Raw genomic sequence first — 21340 nt, 5'->3', positions numbered from 1 at the left:
TTCCCCGTTGCTCCCCACAGCCCCTGGGAACGTCTAATCTACTTTGTGTCTCTGTGAATTTGCCTACTCCAGGTACCTCGTTTAAATAGAATCACACATAGTCGAGCGTGGTGGCGCACACTTGTAATCCCAGCATTGGGGAGGCTCACGGTTCAGGGACAGCTTTAGCTACTACTTAGTGAGGCTCTTTGCAACCCTGTTTCAAAATAAAGAATAAAAAATAGGGCTGGGAGTGTCCCACAGAGGTAGAATGCCCCTGGGTTCCATCCCCAGTACAGCAAAAATAAATAAATAAATAAATAAATAAATAAATAAATAAATAAATAAATATAGAATCACACAGTATTACCCTTATGACTGACCGATTCTCAAGCTCCGTTCATGTTGTGTAACACATGTCCAAATTTCCTTCCTCTCTACAGCTGAACAGCAACGTCTCATTGGCTGATTATACCACATTCCATTTATTCATCCATCCATGTGTAGGTGGGAACTCACATTTTCAACACATTCATACCAGGCATTCTGATGACACTAAAATGTGGGGACCTGCACTCTATTTTTTTGTATGTGTGTGTGTGGTACTGGGGACGGAACCCAGGAGCCTACTACCTCTGGGCTATACTCCCAGACCTATTTTATATTTTATTTTGAGATAGGGTCTCACTAAGTTGCTGAGAGCCTCACTAAGTAGCCGAGGCTGACTTCAAACCTGTGCCATCCTCCTGTCTCAGCCTCCCAAGCGCTGGGATTATAAGCTTGCGCCACCATGCCCGGCTCTGCACTCTGTTGTTTTGTGAATGGAGAAACTGTGATTTAACAGAGGAAAAGGCCTTGCCCCAGTTGGTGACAGACCTGGAACTAGACCCTGGAACGAGTCTCCCTTTCTGCCTCCCAGCTCCCTACTAGGGGTTCTTTATAAATGACTGTAACTGTTCCTCTTCTCCCCTCTCCATGCTCCCCTCCCCAGCGGGCTCTTCTGTGAGCACCCTCCACCCATGGTCCTGCTGCAGACCAGCCCCTGCGACCAGTACGAGTGCCAGAACGGGGCCCAGTGCATTGTGGTGCAGCAGGAGCCCACCTGCCGCTGCCCCCCGGGCTTCGCCGGCCCCCGGTGCGAGAAGCTCATCACCGTCAACTTCGTGGGCAAGGACTCCTATGTGGAACTGGCCTCCGCCAAGGTCCGGCCCCAGGCCAACATCTCCCTACAGGTGCGCCCCCCCACACGCCCTTGGAAACACCCCAATGGGCCCTCGAGCTCTGGTTGTTCAGAGAATAGCTGGAATGCTTCAGATCCTAGGAAGCCTTCCCCTTCTCCCAGAGCATCGTCAAGAACAATGTTCAGCTCTGGGGAAGCTGGACCAGCTTGGTCCAGAGACATCCGTAGTTACCTCCTGCCCAGCTCTCACTGCAAACTGCAGCCTCCTGTTTCTAGCTTGTTCTACTCTGTCCTCTAGAAAATCCTTGTTCTGTTATACATCAAATGCTATGCTGAGGAGTAGGGATTCCATGATGGACAAGACAGAAGCAGCAGCTTGTCCATCCAGGACAATAAGGAAGGAGCCGACGGCAGCCCAGGTTGCCATGAGTGCACGGGAGGGGCGGGAATCCCACTCTGCTGAAACCCAGAAGGCCTCTCAGACACGGTCACTGCACTGAGATGTGAGGATGAGTAGGAGTTTGCCTGATGAAAGGTAGAAGGGTGGGGTGTGAGGAAAGAGAGTGAAGCACAGAGGCTGGAGGGGATCTAGCCAAGAGATGGGCAGGTGCAAAGGCCCAGAGGTCCAAGCAAGCAGAGAATTTTAGTGAGTGGAAAGTCAGTCACTATGAACCAAGTTTTTGTCCACATCATTTCTTTGAAAGCCTTTACCTTTGGACAGGAGCACATTTATTCCAAGTTCTATTTTTCTCCATCCTAAATGCTATGGGGGGGTCACAGGCAGAAGGGGCGCACAGGTCCTGCTTGCAGGAGCCCCAGGGGCACCACCGGAGGGTGCTGTGTGTGGGGTGGTTGGGCAAGTGGGTGCTACTAGGCACCTGCTGGGGCCCTGATTTCCTTCTGGTCATGGTCACATTAGCGTAAGTTTAATCTGAAATTTTTGAGGAAAATACTCATTCAACAAAGATCTTTTGAGCCCCAAGGGGTTGCAGAAATGCACAAAAGTTAAACGGCCTCACCTCGCAGAGCTTACAGCCCAGAGACAGGACCGTGGGACGGAGCCTGTCATTGGGCACCAATAGGAAAGGAGCTCCGGCCACCATCGCCCCCTCCTGCCGGCCTCCCCAACTGCCACCCACAGCCGACTGCCGGGCCCACCCAGCTAGGGCAGTGCCAAAAGCCCCATCAGACTTACCTGCACATGCCACCCCTCAGCTAGAAAGGTGTCAGGCGAAGGACACCCACAGACTAGAGGAGCTCCCCTGCAGCCAGATGGCTGGGAGGTGAGCGCCCCGGTAGTAACATCCAAAGCCTGTGGCTTGCCCCCGAGAGAGCCTGTAGACTCATTCTGGGGTGAAGCCCGGGCACTGGTATTTTTATAGAATGCTCTTACTTCACATAGCGCCTGGTTCCCAGTATACACTGAGTTCAATGGCAGGTGTGAACCTTTTGTTTATAACTCATATTATACCATATGCAGAGAGACCCAGTCCTCCTCAAAAGGAGCAGGCGCTTGGGTGGGGTCCCGCTTCACTCCAGAGAAAGAAGGCAGATTGGAGGTCAAGTGTCCCGACACTCATGAATCTAGTCGGCCCCCTGTATCCACAGGTCATGTGTCTACAGGGTGAGCCAAGCACAGATTAGAAATACTTGGGGAAAAAAATTACATTGTACTGAACAAGGATAAACAGTTTTCTTGTCATTAGCCCCCAAACAATATGGTCTTGCAACTATTTACATAGCATTCACACCATGTGAGGTATTTTCAGTGACCTAGAGATTTGATTTAAAGCACGTGGGAGGCTATGCACAGGTTACATGCCAGCACGACACCATTTTATATAAGGAATTTGAGCATCCTCCAGAGAACCTGGAACCACTCCTCTACAGAAACCAAAGGACAACTATATATAAACATAGTGGCGCATAGTAGGTGCTCAATAAATATTTGTTGAAGGAAATTTGCTCAATCAAGCCAGGCATGGTGGCACATGCTTGTAATCTCAGTACTTGGGAGGCTGAGGCCGGACGATCACAGGTTTTCGGCCAGCCTCAGATACTTAATGAGGCCCTCTGCAGCTTAGTGAGACTGTTTCAAATTAAAGAATAAAAAATAGGTCTGGGGTTGTAGCTTGGAGATAGAAGTCCCCTAGGTTCAATCCCTAGTACCACAAAAAATAATAATAAAATATAATAAAAATAAAAAATAATATTTGCTCAATCAGCATTTTCTGGTTACTATAAGTATAGTTTTGCCTTCTACATTTTCTGGTTACTATAAGTATAGTTTTGTACATGTCTACAGATATGTCTACAGGGTGAGCCAAGCACAGATTAGAAATACTTGGGGTGGTGGGAATTACATTGTACAGAACAAGGATAAACAGTTTTCTTGTCATTAGCCCCCAAACAATATGGTTTGGGGCTGGGCTCAGACGAGGTCACCTGGGAGAGGGTGCTGGTGGGGTTGGGGAAATTGGACCTCAGATAAACCCTAACCCACATGCCCTGGCCACTCCCTCCAGGTGGCCACTGACAAGGACAACGGCATCCTTCTCTACAAGGGCGACAATGACCCCCTGGCGCTGGAGCTGTACCAGGGCCATGTGAGGCTGGTCTATGACAGCCTGAGTTCCCCTCCAACCACAGTGTACAGGTAAGGGCCATGCCCCCAGGCTCTGCAGAGAAGATGCTGGGCTGACTGATGCTTGCTCTGCCCACCCCACACCTACTTCTTGCACAGAGTGGCAGATGGGAGGGAGGCAGAGGCAGGAGAGGAAGGCAGGCCCATGCGGGAAGATGACACCTCATTACCATAAGATAAATGGCCAGCTGGCAACCATGCACAGAAGCCAGGTGCTCCAATAGGGACGAGGCTGCTTAATGAGATGCCCTTTTCAAAATGTCAGCCTAATCTTTTATTAGTTTAAGAAAGAAAGCAGGGCGATTAGCATGCAACTCAAGGGGAAGAAATTCAAGAACACACAGGGAACAGGACTACTGCTTACATGACTTTCAAACTGCTCTGAAGGATGGTTTTTGCCTGAACTTCCCTTTTCTCAGCAGTCACACTGGGTGTCAGCTTCCTGTTACTATAACAAAAAGTACCTAAGGTAATCAACTTATAAAGAGGAAAGGTTCGTGTAGGCTCATAGTTTTGGAGAGGTTGCTTGGCCCCGTCACTTTGGGCCTATGAAGAGGTGTCATACCATGGCAAGCAGGATTGGTATCGTAAGTGGCTGACCACATGATGGCTGGGATGCAAAGAGAAGAAGAAAGAGGCTAAGCTCCCAATAACCCCTTCATGGACACGCCCCCAATGACCTAACCTCCTCACCCTGGGCCCCGCCTCTTAAAGCCTCCACAACCTCCTAGTAGTGACACAGGCTGGGAACCCAGCCTTCAACATGTAGTCCTTTGTGTGGACACCCAAGACCCAAGATACAACACCCTGATTTCTACCTTTCATGTGCGACAGCTGTACTAATACTGTATATGCCCACTCACTTTTTTATTCAGTTTCTTCTTAAGTACTATCATCTGAGAAATCACAGACATGCTAATTTATTAATTGGGTTGTTTTTTTTTTTTTTTTTTTTTTACTTCTCAATAGGATATACCAATTGAGCACCTCAGTCTGAAATTCTCCAAACTCTGAAACTTTCTTTTTTCTTTTTCTTTTTTTTTTTCTTTGATGGTGATACTGGGGATTGAGCCCAGGGGCATTCTACCTCTGAGCTACGCCCCCTCCCAGCTCTATTTTATTTTTATTTGAAAACAAGGTCTCGGTGTGTTAATGAGAATCTAACTACTTGCTGAGACTGTCCTTGACGCTGTGGTCTCCTGTGTCAGGTTCCTCCCAAGTACTAGGTTCACGGCATGCACCACCATGCTCAGCTAAAATCTGGAACTTTCTCTATGCTCCTCAAAAATTTTCAGATTCTATAGCATTTGGAAATGCTCTACTGGTAAATTCTGTGCAAATATTCCAAAATCCAAAATAAACTACAAAATCTGAAACGTTTTTGGTCTGAAGCATTCCAGATCAGGGAACCACAACCTATACTCAATCATTATCAAAATACAAAATTGAAGCCCGGCGAGGTGGCGCACGCTTGTAATCCCCGCGCTTGGGAGGCTGAGACTGGAGGGGCGCAGTTCGTGGACAGCCTCAGCTACCTTGTGAGGCCCTCTGCAAGTCAGTGAGACCCTGTTTCAAAATAAAGAATAAAAAATTGGGCAGAGGGTGTGGCTCGGTGGTCGAATGCCTCTGGGTTCCATCCCCAGACCCACCCAAAAAATAAATAAAATAAAATTGGACTGGGGGCTGTAGCTTAGAGGTAAAATGGGTTCAATCCCTAGTATGAAAAAAAAAAAAAAAACAGTAGTACAGGCTGGGTTTGTGGCTGTGTGCCTAGCATACAGGAAGCCCTGGATTCCATCCCACATAAAAGAAAGAAAAAGGAAGGAAGGAAGGAAGGGACAGAAGGTAGGAGAATAAGGGGAGGAAGGAGAAGAAAAAGGTATTAAAAATGGGTTGTTTTTAAGCCAGCAGGGTGGTGCACGCTTGTAATCCCAGTACTTGGGAGGCTGAGACGAGAGGATCTCAGGTTCGAGGCCAACCTCAGCAACCAAGCAAGACCTTGTTTTAAAATAAAAAGTCTAGGAGTGTAGCTCAGGGTAGAATGCCCCTGGATTCAATCCCCAGTATGCGAGTGAGAGAGCAAGAGAGAGAAGCGGTGGGAATACGAGATTTCTGTGTGAAATATCCCAGTTTTAAGCCAGGCATGATGGTACATGTTTGTAATCCCAGCACTTGGGAGGCAGAGACAGGAGGATTGCGGGTTCGTGACCAGCCTCGGCAGCTTGTGAGGCCCTTACAACTTAGTGAGACCCTGTTTCAAAATAAAGAATAAAAATTAATTAATTAATTAATTAAAATAGGGCTGGGGGTATAGTTTAGAGGTAGAATGCCTCTACGCTGGAAGTGGAACTCAAAGGTCAAATGCCCCTGAGTTCAATCCCCAGTGCCCCCCCCCACATACACACACATCTCAGTTTTTAAATGTTTGCCTTTTTAAAGCAGGATGTGCAGGTAAGCTCTGTCAGGTGCTGCGCATGCTCCCGGGGCCTTAATTACCGCAGTCCCGTTTGTTGCAAAGTCTGTCCCGTTTGGTCTTCAACAGCATCCCCACGCTAGCATCAGCGCTCCTATTTCAGGAATAACAAACCCGGAGCCCGGAGCTCAGATGAAGCCCCGTACCTGGCCGACTTGGGGTTTAAACCCAGGCGTGGCATCCACCAACTCCTGCTGCCCTGCCACGCAGGCTCGAGGGCCAGGAGAGAGGGGAGCTCCACCTAGGGCTCTGGAGTGCAGCTTGCTGCCCGCGGGTCTAAGCTCCCAGGCCGCTGCCTACGCAAATCCCACCAACTTTTTGTTCCTATGGGGCTCTGTCGCCACCTACTGGTCACACTCAGCATTCAGGTGAGCGCCCCCAGCACCTGGAAGAACAGACTCCTCCTGGCACCAAGGCCTCCATCCTGTGCTGGAGTGAAGTCCCGCTTGCACTGTAAGACTGAGCTGGGCAGCTTGTGGTCTCTGAGCCTGAGGTTTCTCACTTCCACGTGGAGAAGCAGGCTGTCTGCCAGGGAAGTTAGAGACTGCAGGTCCCACATGTTGATGGCAGCCACAAAGCTCCTAGCTCCTACCAAGCGCTCCAAACATGCCCACCCACCATTATTTGTATGTTTTATTTTGTTTCGTCTGATTTTGTTTGTTTGTTTGTTTGTCTTTGGGGGTTTTTTTTGGGGGGTTATGTTTTGTTTTTGTTTGGGTAGGAAGGTTGAACACAGAGGCATTCTACCTTTAAAATATACCCCCAGACCTGTTTGTTTGTTTGTTTGTTTGTTTGTTTGTTTGTTTGTTTTCTTGTGAGGCTAGGGATTGAACTAAGGGGCATTCAACCTCTGAGCTACATCCCCAGCCCTATTTTTTTTTTTTAATTTGGAAACAGGGTCTCTGCTACATTGCTGACAGCCTAAGTTGCTGAGGCTATTCCCGAACCTGCAATCCTCCATCTCAGTCTCCCAACCACCCCCTCCTGCACCACTGCTATTAAATGCAGAAGAGAGCTCCCTGGTAGTAGACAAGTCTGTAATCTCAATACTTGGGAGGCTGAGACAAGAGGATCACAGGTTTAAGGACAGCCTCAGCAACTTAGCAAGACGCTCGGCAACCTAGGGAGATCCTGTTTTAAAATAAAAGGGTTGGGATATGGCTCAAAGGTAAGATACCCCTAGGTGTAATCTCTAGTACAAAAGAAAAAGGAGGAGAGAAATGGACAAGAACTGCACAGGCCACTCAGACCAGAACATGCAGCCATCCAGTCCCCAGCAGGCACCAACCAGCCAGACCCTGGCTCCTCTCATCGCCGCCTCTCCCCGGTGTGGCCCTCTAACTAGGTAGAGGAGGAAGGCTTCCAGGGCCCCATCTCTCCCACCAAAAATTTGCCTATTCCTCCAGGAGACTAGTTCCTGGGGCTTGACACAGGATGACTGTTCCTTTTAGAGCAAAAAGAAGGTTTTTCACTTTGCTTTTTCAACATTTTCCTCTTGTAGCTGTAGAGCCATTCTTCCCATTAATATTCTGTGTGTGTGTGTGTGTGTGTGTGTGTGTGTGTGTGCATGTGTGATACTGGGTGTGGAACCCAGAGGCTTTCTACCTCCGGCCTACACTCCCAAACCTATTTTATATTTTATTTGGAAACAGGGTCTCACTAAATTGCTGAGAGCCTCACTAAGTAGCCGAGGCTGGCTTCGAACCTGCGTGATCCTCCTATCTCAGCCTCCCAAGTACTGGAATTACAAACATGTGCCAACATGCCTGGCTACATAAATTTTTTAAATGCAGCTAGAAATGGGGCCATCCTGATTTGGGGGAAGTGGTAAAGAATCAGAGCTCCAGCATCCCGTACCCCAAATCTCCAGGGACCCACAGTCTATAAAGCACTGGCTTCAGGCATCATTCCAGGATCTCTGGTTAAGCTGCACCAGGAGGAAGACGACCCATAAGTGTTCATCAGCACCAAGGCACGGAGGGGTTTGGACCTGGAATCCATCTTGGCTCTTAAGCTCAGTTCTGCCACTTGCAAGCAGGGTGGCATTGCTGAGGTCTTTGGATTCCTTCCTAATAACAGGGCCCCAGGAGAGAACTGTCCTCGGGGATGGCGATAAGCCCAGGGAAGCTCACCGACACGCCAAGCCCTGGGTGGCTGTGGGGTTGGGAAGTCAGCAGACAGGCTTTGTCAGTTCACCAACCTACTCGCCCACCTAAATCTCTGCCACACCCAGCTCCCCCAAGCCTGCTTTTACTGAGTGCTTGCCAGGTGCCATGCATTGCCCACTAAAACCCAAGCTATAATGGGTATAAAATTCATTGTATAGAAGGGGAAAGCCCCAGTGCGGTAGCTCTTCACCCCTGCATGAACTGGCTAAAGGCCATACCTGGAGGAAGAGCCCGCTTAGGACCCCGCCACCTTGGTACCAGGCGAGGTACAGGACCGAGCCCAGCACTCTGTCTGGGCAGGAGCTACCCAGGAAAACAGCTGCCCCAGCCCTCTAAACCAGGGCCACCTACTGAGCGGCAGCCACCCCACAGCTTCCTCTGACAGGCCCGCCTGCATCAACTCACACACTTCCGGTATAGGGAGCTGTTGTCTTTGGGTCTGGAGTATCCCCCAGAGGCCCATGTGTGGAAGGCTCTGTCCCCAGCTGGGTGTTGTTGGAAGATGTTAGGAGAAAGTGAGGTCCCTGGGAGCAGCCCTTGGAGGGGAGACTGGGACCCCCGCCCCGTTCTTTTTTACATTTTGCTTCCGGCTACCATGAGGTGAACAGGCCTCCACCGCCACCTGCTTCCACCATGATGTCCTGGGCTGTCACAGGCCCAGAGCAACAGGACCCATTGACCACGGGCTGAGACCTCCGAAACCATGGACCACAACACACACTTTCTCCCCTTCAGATTATCACCTCTGCTATCTGTCACTGTGTCTGACATGGGCAGAGGTTTGCGGCCTTGCTCAGCACCCCACACGCCCTGCCTGCCCTCCCCTCGCCAGCTCCTGCAGGACCACAGGTCTCTGTCTGTCTCCAGCTCTTGACCTGGAGCAGCCAGAGAGGCGTTTTGAGTTTCACGTAGCTTCTCGGCTCCCCACCACAAAGTCCCTTGCTGGTCTCTTCCAATCCTCCCTCTGCTTTCCTGCTTCTTAGCTGAACCTCACACTGATAATGTGGTTTGGTTTGGTTTGGTTTGATTTAGTGTTGGTTTGTTTTGTACTGAGGATTGAACTCAGAGGCATTCTACCTCTGAGCTATATACCCAGCCCTTTTTTTTTTTTTTTTTTTTGTGGTACTGGGGTTCCTGGAAGCCCTTCTACCTCTGGACTACATTCCCAGACCTATTTTATACTTTTTATTTGGAAAAAGGGTCTCTTAAGCCAGAGCGGCTGGCTCCAAACCAGCGTGATCCTCCTGTCTCCGCCTCCCAAGCGCAGGAATTACAAGCGTGCGCCACCACACCCGGCTACCCAGCCCTTTTTATTTTTTTATTTTGAAACAGGATCTTACTAAGTTGCTGATGTTGGATTCAAACCTGTGATCCTCCCGTCTAAACCTCCCAATACTGGGATTCAGCCATGTGCCACCACGCCTGGCTAGGAGAAACATTTTTTTGTTTGTTTTGGGGGTTTTTTTGTTTTTTGTTTTTGTTTTTGTTTTGTGTGTGTGTGTGTGTGTGTGTGTGTGTGTGTGTGTGTGGTTGGAACCCAGAGGCATCTACCTCCAAGCCACAACCCCAGCCCTATTTTTTATTCTTTATTTTGAAACAGGGTCTTGCTGAGTTGCAAAGGGCCTCGCTAAGTAGTAGCTGAGACTGTCTGGGAACCCGGATCCTTCTGTCTCAGCCTCCCAAATGCAAGAAATAGTTTTTAATCATCACACCAAAACATGTTTTTCTTGGATAATATTTCTTAGAACAATGTTAACCTTATATCCTCACTGATATTCAAGGGGGAAGTGGGGCAACCAAAGAGAAAATGTTAAGTAAATGGCACGCAGGTGGTATGCAGGTGCAGCCAAAATCAAGAAGATGGTCTGAGAATAGAGCGCGCCTAACTCTGTGAAATGGTAGGGGAAAATACAAATAATGGTTCCCAAACACAGTATCTGCCCCTAGACTGGATCTTATACTGGAAGGAGGAAATACTACAAAGAGCATTATTAATTTTTTTATGGTACTGAGGGTGGAACCCAGGAGCTTTTCTACCTCTGGGCTATCCTCCCAGACCTATTTTTTATATTTTATTTGGAAACAGGGTCTCACTAAGTTGCTGAGAGCCTCACTAAGTAGCTGAGGCTGGTTTCGAACCTGTGCGATCCTCCTGTCTCAGCCTCCCAAGCACAGGGATTACAAGCATGCGCCACCATGCTCAGTCAAAGAGCATTATTGAGTCCATTGGAAAATTAGAATAGGAGCTACTTTCAAGTAAGGTATGAATGCTAAATTCACCCACATTGGTAACTACACTTGGCTTATGTAAAAAAAATCCCTGTTCTTGGGAAGTTCACACTGAGGTTTTTAAGGGTGAAGGGCCATGATGCATATGTCTAACATTTAAGTAGTTTTTGTTTGTTTGTTTGTTTGTTTGTTTGTTTGGTGGTACTAGGGGTGGAACCCAGAGGCTTTCTACCTCCAGGCTATACTCCCAGACCTATTTTATATTTATTTGGAAACAGGGTCTCACTAAGTTGCTGAGAGCCTAAGAAGCTGAGGTTGGCTTCTAACCTGTGTGATCCTCCTGTCTCAGTCTCCCAAGCGCAGGGATTACAAGCGTGTGCCGCCACGCCCGGCTTATTTAAGTAGTTTTTGAAAAGTGTGTGTGTGTGTGTGTGTGTGTGCGCATGTGTGTGTGTGTGTGTGTGTGTGTGTGTGTGTGTAAGTATGTGTGGGAGAGAGACAGACAGACAGACAGAGACAGAGAGAGAGAGTGCAAATGGGGATAATAGGAGAATCTGGGTAATAAGTATTTTCTGTACTTGTTTTGACTTTTGCAACTTACTTAAGCTTGAAGCTATTTCCAAACCAAGAAAACACAAGTCACGCAGGTCGTCTGCAGCCCGGGGCCTGGCCCTGGGAGGGAGCCTTGACCCTTCTGACCTTTGCCCTCTCTCCTGTCTAGTGTGGAAACAGTGAATGACGGGCAATTCCACAGCGTGGAGCTGGTGATGCTGAACCAGACCTTGAACCTGGTGGTGGACAAAGGAGCCCCCAAGAGCCTGGGGAAGCTCCAGAAGCAGCCTGCAGGGGGCGCCAGCAGCCCCCTCTACCTGGGAGGTAAGCCCTCCTGCCCGTCACCCGCCCCTCCACCTCTCGCTGGCCCTCTGCTTCTGCACCTGCACCAGACCTGCTGTCAGGGAGCCCTTCTCTCCTCTCAGCCCCCACTTCCACGGCCAATCTGGAAGACTTCCTGGAGGAAGCGCTAACAAAGCTGATTCCTCAAAGGAATAAGCATGAGCCAGGCCACACAGAGAAGAGGACATTGTTCAGGGGCGTATAAAGGACAAGAGAAGGACTCTGTGGGAACATCACGGTGTGCTGGGAGGTATGGGTTGGGGGAAGTTGGGGTAGGGTTGGATGAGAAGAGAGAAAGCAGCAGATAAAAGCCAAGTCTGGGCTGCGATGGAGGCTGCCGGCTGCCGGTCCCAGTCTCTCTGTTTCACCAGCTCCCTGGACAAAGCAAGTTGATGAATGAAGGACTCAATTGAGATTAAGGTTGTGCACAAGCAGACAGGGTGGGGCTGAGTGCTCGCCTAGCACCAGGCCCTGTTCCGCAAAGATAAAGGCCAGAAACGGAAGGAGCCCCCCCTCCTCCCGGGTCTGCAGCCCCAGGGCTGGTGGCTCTCACAGGATTATGTGCAGAAAACACCACCAAAGCAGAGGCTGCAGACATAGCCCATGGTAGATCCCCTGCTGAGCATGTTCAAAGCCCTGGGTTCGATACCCAGCACCACGTATATGTGCACACATGCACACACATGCATACAGACACACACACACACACACACACACACACACACACACACACCACTAGAATGCACCAACACAGCAGCTTTCTAGCATGGAGATCCCTGAGACTTGATCCTGAAGCTACCTTCCTAGGGCTGTCCAGGGCCCCCCAATCTGCACTGGAATCATGCCTCCAGATATAAGAGCCGGCCCAGACGGGACACAGCTTCTCCCCTGGAAAGACCATTGCTCCCCTCTCCTCCAGGTTGATTCTGCTCCACTTGCACCCAGAACCAACCTGAGTGCCTGGCGTCTAGGCTGCACGCCCACCTTGGGCCCCAGGATGGGGGCTTGGGCAGGAAGAAGTGCAGGACGGGAGGGAAGACACAAATCCACAAATCAGACTTGACTGAAAAGCAAATCAGGACTTAGCAACGGTCTCTTGAAGACCAGAGGGGTACAGAGCATGCAGGCTAGTAAAACAGAAAACCTTGAGCCCCAAAGTTCCACTGATGAAGGCTACCCCCAAAACGCAGCTTTCGCCCAAACTCTAGATCCTCTGCTCCAGGTTCTCTTGCAGGGCCGAGAGCGAGGGCCGCCCGGCCTGGGAAAGGCCACAGGGTGATTTGGCCTTTGAGTAAGGCCCTGAGCCAGGGAGCCACGTGGCCATGGGGGACCAATCCCCCTCACTTTTTCCAGGGAATCTTATAATACAGATTGTTATGGGAAGTGTTCTACATTTAAATATGGATAATAAGCCAGGCGTGGTGGCACACGTTTGTAATCCCAGCATTTGGGAGACTGAGACAGGAGGATCGCGGTTTGTGGACAGCTTCAGCTACTTAGTGTGGCCCTTTGCAACTCAGTGAGACCCTGTTTCAAAAATAAAGAATAATAAGCCGGGCGTGGTGGCGCATGCTTGTAATCCCCGCGCTTGGGAGGCAGAGACAGGAGGATCGCACAGGTTCGAAGCCAGCCGCGCGCGCTGGCTTAGGAGACCCTGTTACCAAATAAAAATGTAAAAATAGGTCTGGGAGTGTAGCCTGGAGGTAGAAGGGCTTCCAGGAACCCCAGTACCACCAAAAATAAATAAATAAAGAAAAAAGAAAAAAAGAAAGAATTTAAAAAAAAATAGGGCTGGGAGTGTCACTCGGAAGTTAAATGCCCCTGGGTTCCATTCCCAGTACCATAAATAAATAAATAAATAAATAAATAAATAAATAAATAAAGGCAGTGAATTTAGGTTTTCTACAAGGTATGTGTGAATGAACAGGCATTGCAGTTCCCATTGCCTGTTCTCAGGCCTGAGCTCTAAGCTGAACCCCGTGAACCTGTGGGAGGACTGCTGGGTGCTGGCCCTGCAAGCGGGGCGGGCAGGGCAGGGTTTCAGGCTGTCCCGGCTCCTCCGCAGGCATCCCCACCTCCACGGGCCTCTCGGCCTTGCGCCAGGGCGCAGACCGGCCGCTGGGCGGCTTCCACGGCTGCATCCACGAGGTACGCATCAACAACGAGCTGCAGGACTTCAAGGCCCTCCCGCCCCAGTCCCTGGGGGTCTCGCCGGGCTGCAAGTCCTGCACCGTGTGCAAGCACGGCCTGTGCCGCTCGGTGGAGAAGGACAGCGTGGTGTGTGAGTGCCACCCCGGCTGGACCGGCCCGCTGTGCGACCAGGAAGCCCGGGACCCCTGTCTCGGCCACAGGTCAGTGTCCTGAGAGCCCCGGCGTATGTGCTGTCACTGTCCCTGCCTGAGACACAATTCCTGATGGAGGCTGAGGAATTGTGGTCTCACTGGGAACCGCGTGGCTGCTGACAAAGCCACGAGGCTGAGCTTGTATATCCGAGGAGCGGGTCTCAGAGGCATCAGCATGGGAGGACCTGGCTCAGATCAGCTGTCTCTGCCAGGCAGCCTTTGAACCTGTCCAGAGCTGCTGTGCCTCACGCTGCTGCCTCTGCGTAATTAGATAAAGGCTCCACTTAGGGGAGATGCAGCCCAGAGGCACTGACTGGGCCGGGCAAGTGAGAGGAGGGGGAATCTCTGCTCCTATGTGGCTGCCCTCTCCCCCATCCCCCACCCCAGCCAGCGCTCTGAGCAAGGAACCAGGGCTCCGTAACCGCACAGCTGCATCGTGTTAGTGGCTTAATCACTTACCATTCATTCAGCAAATATTTATGGAGGGCCTACTATGTGTTATGCTAAATACAAGAGATCCAGAATTCTCAGGGTTAAAAAATCTGAGTCGGCAAAAAATAACACTATAATCGAAACTGGTAATCTGTTTAAGTGAACAGATAGAGAAATATTTTGAACGAGGAAGGAGAGACAGCACTATAAAGGGTCTGAGCACCAGGCATGGTGGGGCACGCCTATAATCCTAGGACTTGGAAGGCTGCTACAGAAGGAATGCAGGTTTGAGGCTAGCCTCAGCAACCTAGCAAGACCCTGTTTCAAACTTAAAAGTAAAAAGGACAGGGGGTGTAGCTCAGGGGCAGACCACCCCTAAGTTCAATTTCCAATTTCAAAAGAAGCAGGGTTGAGCCTCCTGTGTTACTCTTGTGGTACCGGGCATTGAATCCAGGGGTATCCTATCCCTAAGCCACACCCCCAGCCCCCCCCTTTTTTTATTAGAAACAGGGTCTAAGTTGCTAAGATTCTTACTGAGTTGCTGAGACTGATCTCAAACTTCTAGTTCTCCTGTCTCAGAATACTGGGACTTCAGGTGTGCACCACTGTGCCCTGCTTGTGTTATTCTGTTACTGTGTGTGTGTGTGTGTGTGTGTGTGTGTGTGTGTGTGTAAGACAGACAGACAGACAGACTGGAGATTGAAGCCAGGGTATTTAACCTCTGAGCTTTCCCCCAACCTTTTTTTTTTTTTTTTAAACAGAGTCTCACTAAGTTACCCAGGGTCTCGCTGATTTGCTGAGGCTTGCTGTGAACCTGCGATCCTCCTATTTTAGCCTCCCAAGTACTAGGATTACAAGCATGTGTCACTGTGCCCAGTTCTGTGTTACTCTTGATTATATGTTTCACTCCAAAATAATGTGACTCCTAACTCTGAATATCATCCCAGTAGGGACAGTGATAATATTGTGATTGAAGATACAGGCTCTGCCATCTGTTTTCCATATAGGAGATGTGGATAAGACTATTTCCTGGGAGCCACAGAGAAGGGACTCTTCTGAAATTAAGAGGGAGACTAGTTACAAAGGGCTTAGCACAAAGCCCGATGCATATAGTTAGTGGCTCCTGTTCAGAGTGCAGAGTAAGGGTCTCTCCCCCGAAATGCTTAGAAGTGATTTAGAAGCTGGGCATGGTGGCATATGCCTGTAATGCCAAAACTTCGGAGACTGAGACAGGAGGACTGTGGGTTCAAGAACAGGCCCAACAACTTATGAGACTCTCGGCAACCTAGGGAAGCCCTGTTTCAAAAATAAAGAATAATAAAAAACAAAAAGCTTGGAAGTATAACTTGGGGGTTGAATGCCCTGGGTTCAATCTCCAATGGAAGGAAGGAAGGAAGGAAAGGGAGGGGAGAGAGGGAAGGAAAGAGGAATGACGGAAAGAAAAAGTGATTTGGATTTTGGGTGTTTTCAGTTTTGAGGTATTTGTAGAGGGATGGATGAATGGATGGATGGATGGATGGACGCATGCATGCATACATGCATGGATGCATGGATGGATGGATGCATGGATGGATGGATGCATGGATGGATGATACATCTTGAGAATGAGACCCAAGTCTAAGCCTGACATTCATTTAGTTTTCTGTATAGCTTATACGCATAGCCCTAAGATAGTTGTCGAATATTTTTAGCGGGCCTGCACTTTGACTACAACCCCTTACTTGAAATCAGGTGTGAAATTTTCCACCTGTGCTTTCCAAACGTATTGGACTTTGAATCTGTCAAATTTCAGATTTTCAGATTATGGAAGCTCATCCTATAGTGGGATTAGTAATAGTGGTGTTACCATTTAAGATGCTAGAGCCAAGCTGGGTGTGGTGGCACATTTCCTGTAATCTCAGTACTTGGGAGGCTGAGACAAGATTTCAGGTTTGAGGTTAGCCTCAGCAACTTAGTAACACCTTATTTCAAACTTAAAAAATAGGGCTGGGATATACCTCAGAGGTAGAACACGCCAAGATTCAATCACCAGTACAAAATAAAAACCTAAAAATTAAAAAATTATGCTAGAGCCATTAAAATGTAGACAGAAAGCTTATTTTCCTCAAGCAGTGATGTGCCTCTGGGCTACAGAGTACTGACGTAGCTGTAAGCAAGCACGCCTCTCTGGTGTTCCCAGCTGGCGGTGGACAGTGGGTGAGGCTTCCAGGCTTCCAGTGGGTTGGCAGTTGGCACAGGGACTCTGAGGAGAGAGAGGTGTTCAGCCAGCCCCAGGCTGGAAGAGGGCAGGCCGTGTGATCGGGCCTGTTAGGCAGCACGCAGGCCAGATCCCACACGCTGGTCCCTGGACTGAGACCAAAGAAGCCTCTGCAGCACTAACTCTGGTCTGCTTCCTCCTCCGCCTCCTCTCGGCCCCAGCTGCAGCCACGGGCAGTGTGTGGCAACCGGGAGCTCCTACACGTGCAAGTGTGCCGCGGGCTACGGAGGGGCTCTCTGCGACCTCAAGAACGACTCTGCTGACGCCTGCTCGGCCTTCAAGTGCCACCACGGGCGGTGCCACGTCTCGGATGGAGGGGAGCCCCGCTGCCTTTGCCAGCCTGGCTTTAGCGGGGAGCACTGTGAGCAAGGTGGGTCTACTGCACTTGGGGAGGGGGCCTGGGAAGGACGCAGGGGGCGGAGTCAGCCTCCAGATCCAGACACCTGTGCTCAGCCTGTGCCGCTCACATGATACATGGCCTGGGTGGGTTCAGTCGCAGTCCAAGCCTCGAGCTCCTCATCCTGAAAATGAAGGCGATACTCTACTTTCCCGTGTCAGAGATCAACTGCTACATCACAGATCCCAAAATGTAGCAGCTCAAACGACAGTAAATATTCATCCCATAGCGTTTCGGTGGGTCAGACATTAAAAAACAGCTTAGCTGGCATCTCCCAAGGTTGTATTTTACACAGCGAGGGCTGCAGCTTCCAGAGGCTACCTGAGAAGGCAAGATCTGCTTGCACCGTGGCACATTCTCATGGCGCTGGTTGTGGGCAGGAGCTTCTTGCTATGAGTCTTCATGTGGGATCGTTGAAGGTCATCATGATAGAGACGCCAGCCAAGAATTCTATACCCAGCAACGCTATCCTTCAGAAATAAAAAAGTCTTTCCCACACAGGCAAAAGCTAAGATATCCCTCACTGCTAGACCAGCCATATAAGAAATGTATTAAGGAAGTGCTTTGACTGGAAGTAAAAGGACGATAATTACTGTAATGAAAACATATGACAGTATAAAATTTACCAGTAGCTACAAATTTATAATCTAATTCAAAATAATTCATTATTGAAATGGTATATAAACCTTTCAGATCTATACTGTGAAGGATAAAAGTCAAAATGGTCAAAGATGAGTGTGTTTAAAATATATAATATCGGCCGGGCATGGTGGTGCACGCTTATAATCCCTGCACTTGGGAGGCTGAGACAGGAGGATCGCACGGGTTCGAAGCCAGCCTCAGCTACTGAGTGAGGCTCTCAGCAACTTAGTGAGACCCTGTTTCCAAATAAAGTATAAAATAGGTCTGGGAGTATAGCCCGGAGGTAGAAAGCCCCTGGGTTCTACCCCTAGTACCACAAGAAAAAAAAAAAAAAAAAAAAGGCAGGCTGAGAGTATAACTCAGAGATAGAATGCCCCTGAGTTCAATCCCTAGTACCATACACACAAATAAAAACAACTGTAGACTTCTAACATTTACAGATGAGTTGTCCATGATGTCTAAGCAAAGAATAAAACTAACTTAAAGGTAAAACACGTAAGAGTAGAAAAATGATCGCAGGCAGACTTCTCTGGGGAAGGATTCCTGAAGCAGTCGGGTGTTGTGTCTGGTTCCCTTGTCTTCTCTCTTCTTTTGTTTCCCAACTGGTGGTGCTTCTTTGAGAAGCCACTGCCACCGTGATACTCCTCTCCAGACCCCATCCAGTCCTCCTGCCGCTGAGGATCAGCAGGAGTTAGTTTCTCATAAACATTAAATTACCTATCCCAGTTAGTCGCCCCATTTTGTGTACTTTTGGGCTGAGCTCCAAAAAGGCCAGTTGAACTAAAACCAGATTATATTTAAATTCAAGTGGCTCCGTGTCCACTCGGAGGCTTTCCTCTTGCATGATCACTGAGCATCCTAGACAGGACGCCCCCCCATCAATTGAGGACCCTCGCGTTTCATACCTAAATAAGATACTATTCTTAACCAAAACTGCTTATTTTTTTTTACTATTTATTAACTAATTTATGAAATAATTACAGAAAAATTATCAGGATAGTATAAACTATTTCCTTCAGCTCAGTTGTTAACATGTGGCCACATTTACACTCACCCTTTTTCCCCCAATTATACACACATGTACGCTTGCACATGCATGCCCATTATCAGCAGACTCTTTCTGAATCTTTTAACAACTTTTTTTTGTTTTTGTGGTACTAGGGGATTGAAGCAGAGGCATTCTACCTCCAAGCTACAGCCCCAGCCTGACTTTATTTCTTATTTGGAAATAGGGTCTCGCTAGGTTACTCAGAGTCTTTCTAAGTTGCCACGACTGGCTTTGATCCTGTGATCCTCCTGCCTCAGCCTCCCAAGTACTGGGATTACAAGCGTGTGCCACCACTCCCAGCTAACAACTTTGTAATTTTAAAGAATTGCATGAAGCTGAACAGAGCTCCCATGTATCATATTAATATGCCTAAATCTTTGGATACATAATGCATTTAGAGCTCCAGGCATCCCTCAGCTTCCTCCGAGGCTCATAAGAGCCTGTGAATTAGTAGAAAGACAATCAAACCTGCCACCACCTTCAAGATGAGGAAACCAAGGCTCAGGAATGGCGAGGGACTTGCGTACAGGCTGTGAGTCCGAGGATCCTGGCTCCAAGAACACTCCCGCCTCCCTGTACCTCTCCAGACATTCTCTCGGCGTCCTGAGGACGGTAGACGACTAAAATGAAGAGCTGCGTCAGGGCAGAACACTCACACAGACACAGGGTCGCCCTCCCTGCCTGCCAGTCATTTCGAGGACTTGAAGAGAAGCTTATCCCCGAAGGCCCTTGGCCTAACTCTCGTTCCTCATCCAGATCTCATCCCGGTCATCACCTCCCAGAGAAGCCTCCCCCAGGCCAGGTCAAGTTCCTTCCCATGTGCTCCCGAATAAACATCTCTCTTGTCTTCATAGCATCCACCTGTTTCTCATTACAAACAGACTCGCTTAAATGGTCATATAAGCTGGGTGTGGTGGCACACGCCTGTAATCCCACTTCTTGGGAGATTGAGACAGGAGGATCCCAGTTTGAGGACAGCCTCAGCAACATAGTGAGACTCTCATCCACCTAGCAAGACCCTGTTTCAAAACATAAGAAAAAATAAATAGCCAGGCATGGTGGCGCACGCTTGTCATCCCCGCGCTTGGGAGGCGGAGACAGGAGGATCGCGCAGGTTTGAAGCCAGCCTCAACTGGCTTAAGAGACCCTGTTTCCAAAATACAAAGTATAAAAAATAGGTCTGGGAGTGTAGCCCAGAGGTATAAGGCTTTCCAGAAACCCCAGTACCACCAAAAAAAAAAAAAAGAAAGAAAGAAAGAAAGGAATAAATAAATAAAAAGGGCTGGAAGTGCACGATGAGGTACACTGCCCCTGAGTTCAGTCCCTACCCAGTACCACACACACAAAATAAAACGATCGTATAATTAGTGTCGGGACTCAAGACCAAGGGAGACAAACTGCTAAAAGCAGTGGGTACTGGGGCAAACAGGAGGTCTCCTGACTCAGTTTCTACCTATTACAGCAGTCCAGGAAGGCAAGCTCAGCTTCATCAGTGAAGCCAGAACTCCAAACACTTATGTGAAATCTCCAGGCGTTAGCCAGGCGTGGTGGCGCATGCCTGTAATCCCAGCATTCGGGAGGCTGAGGCCGGAGGATTGCGGTTCATGGCCAGCCTCAGCTAGTGAGGATCTCTGCAGATTAGTGAGACCCTGTTTCAATAATAAATAATAAAAATAGGGCAGGGGGTGTGTGGGAGCACGGGGTGGATAGGCAAGTGGACAGGTAGACGGTGAGTGAGGACGCACGTGTGAGCTTCACGTCACAGAGTGTCACAACAGCCTGCCTGGGAAGCCCTGCTGGCCCTGCCGGCCACCTGCACAGCAGTGCCCTGACCTCCATCTTCTGCCCTCTGCAGAGAGCCCGTGTCTGGGGGAGGTGGTCCGAGAGGCAATCCGCCGCCAGAAAGGCTACGCGTCGTGCGCCACCGCTTCCAAAGTGCCCCTCATGGAGTGTCGCGGGGGCTGCGGGGCCCAGTGCTGCCAGCCCATCCGCAGCAAGCGACGGAAATACGTCTTCCAGTGCACGGATGGCTCCTCGTTCCTGGAAGAGGTAGAGAGACATTTCGAGTGCGGCTGCCGCTCGTGTTCCTAAGCCCCGCCGCGCCCCAGGCCGCCCGCCTCGGACTCCAGCTAGGTGGGGGTTAGGGCCAGCCATGGGGGCCCCCTCGAGATTTCCAATGAAGGAGAGAAAGCTGGAGAGGAAGCAAAAGAAGAAGAGAGTATTAAGTATATTGTAAAATAAACAAAAAATAGAACTTATTTTTATTATGGAAAGTGACTATTTTCATCTTTTATTATATAAATATATCACACCGTCTGAGTATATGTACCATATAGTGAGTTATTTTTACTGAGTTTTGTTTTGTGTTGTGTTATGTGTTGTGTTTTATAAACAGCTGTTTAAAATTTTAAGACAAAGACTAATAAAAAGTGTTTTAAACGAAAGATTAGAATAAAAACATGATAGCCTGCCTGAGGAAGGAGGAGGTTTTTATGTTTATGGAACCCTTGCATGTCAGCAGAAAGCAAGACCTGCTTCCTGGGCTCAGGAAAAGGACTGCGAGGAAGAGAAAGAAGGAAAAGAATGTTCTTTGTTTCTTTCTGGTTTTTTGTTTGTTTGTTTGTTGTTTGTTATTTTATTTGGGGGATACTGAGG

The 21340-nt window shown here is 49.1% G+C and overlaps 1 protein-coding gene across 2 annotated transcripts in view; it reads left to right on the top strand.

Annotated features, from left to right (window-relative positions):
- SLIT3 (slit guidance ligand 3) overlaps positions 1-20776 on the top strand; it is a gene marked incomplete at both ends in the record, with an annotated part of 608792 nt that extends 588016 nt beyond the window's left edge. For both annotated transcript variants that reach the window (XM_080699310.1, XM_080699309.1), the window contains 6 exons: positions 971-1211; positions 3685-3815; positions 11395-11549; positions 13633-13918; positions 16760-16968; positions 20541-20776. In XM_080699310.1, coding sequence (XP_080555436.1) covers positions 971-1211; positions 3685-3815; positions 11395-11549; positions 13633-13918; positions 16760-16968; positions 20541-20776 — 1258 coding nt within the window. The remainder of the gene's footprint in view (positions 1-970; positions 1212-3684; positions 3816-11394; positions 11550-13632; positions 13919-16759; positions 16969-20540) is intronic.
- Between the last annotated feature and the right edge of the window lie 564 nt (positions 20777-21340).

Source organism: Muscardinus avellanarius (assembly GCF_963383645.1).
Source record: "Muscardinus avellanarius genome assembly, chromosome: 7".
Classification (NCBI taxonomy): domain Eukaryota; kingdom Metazoa; phylum Chordata; class Mammalia; order Rodentia; family Gliridae; genus Muscardinus; species Muscardinus avellanarius.
The sequence above is the reverse complement of the archived record's forward strand: the minus strand, read 5'-3'. Positions and strand labels throughout refer to the sequence as shown.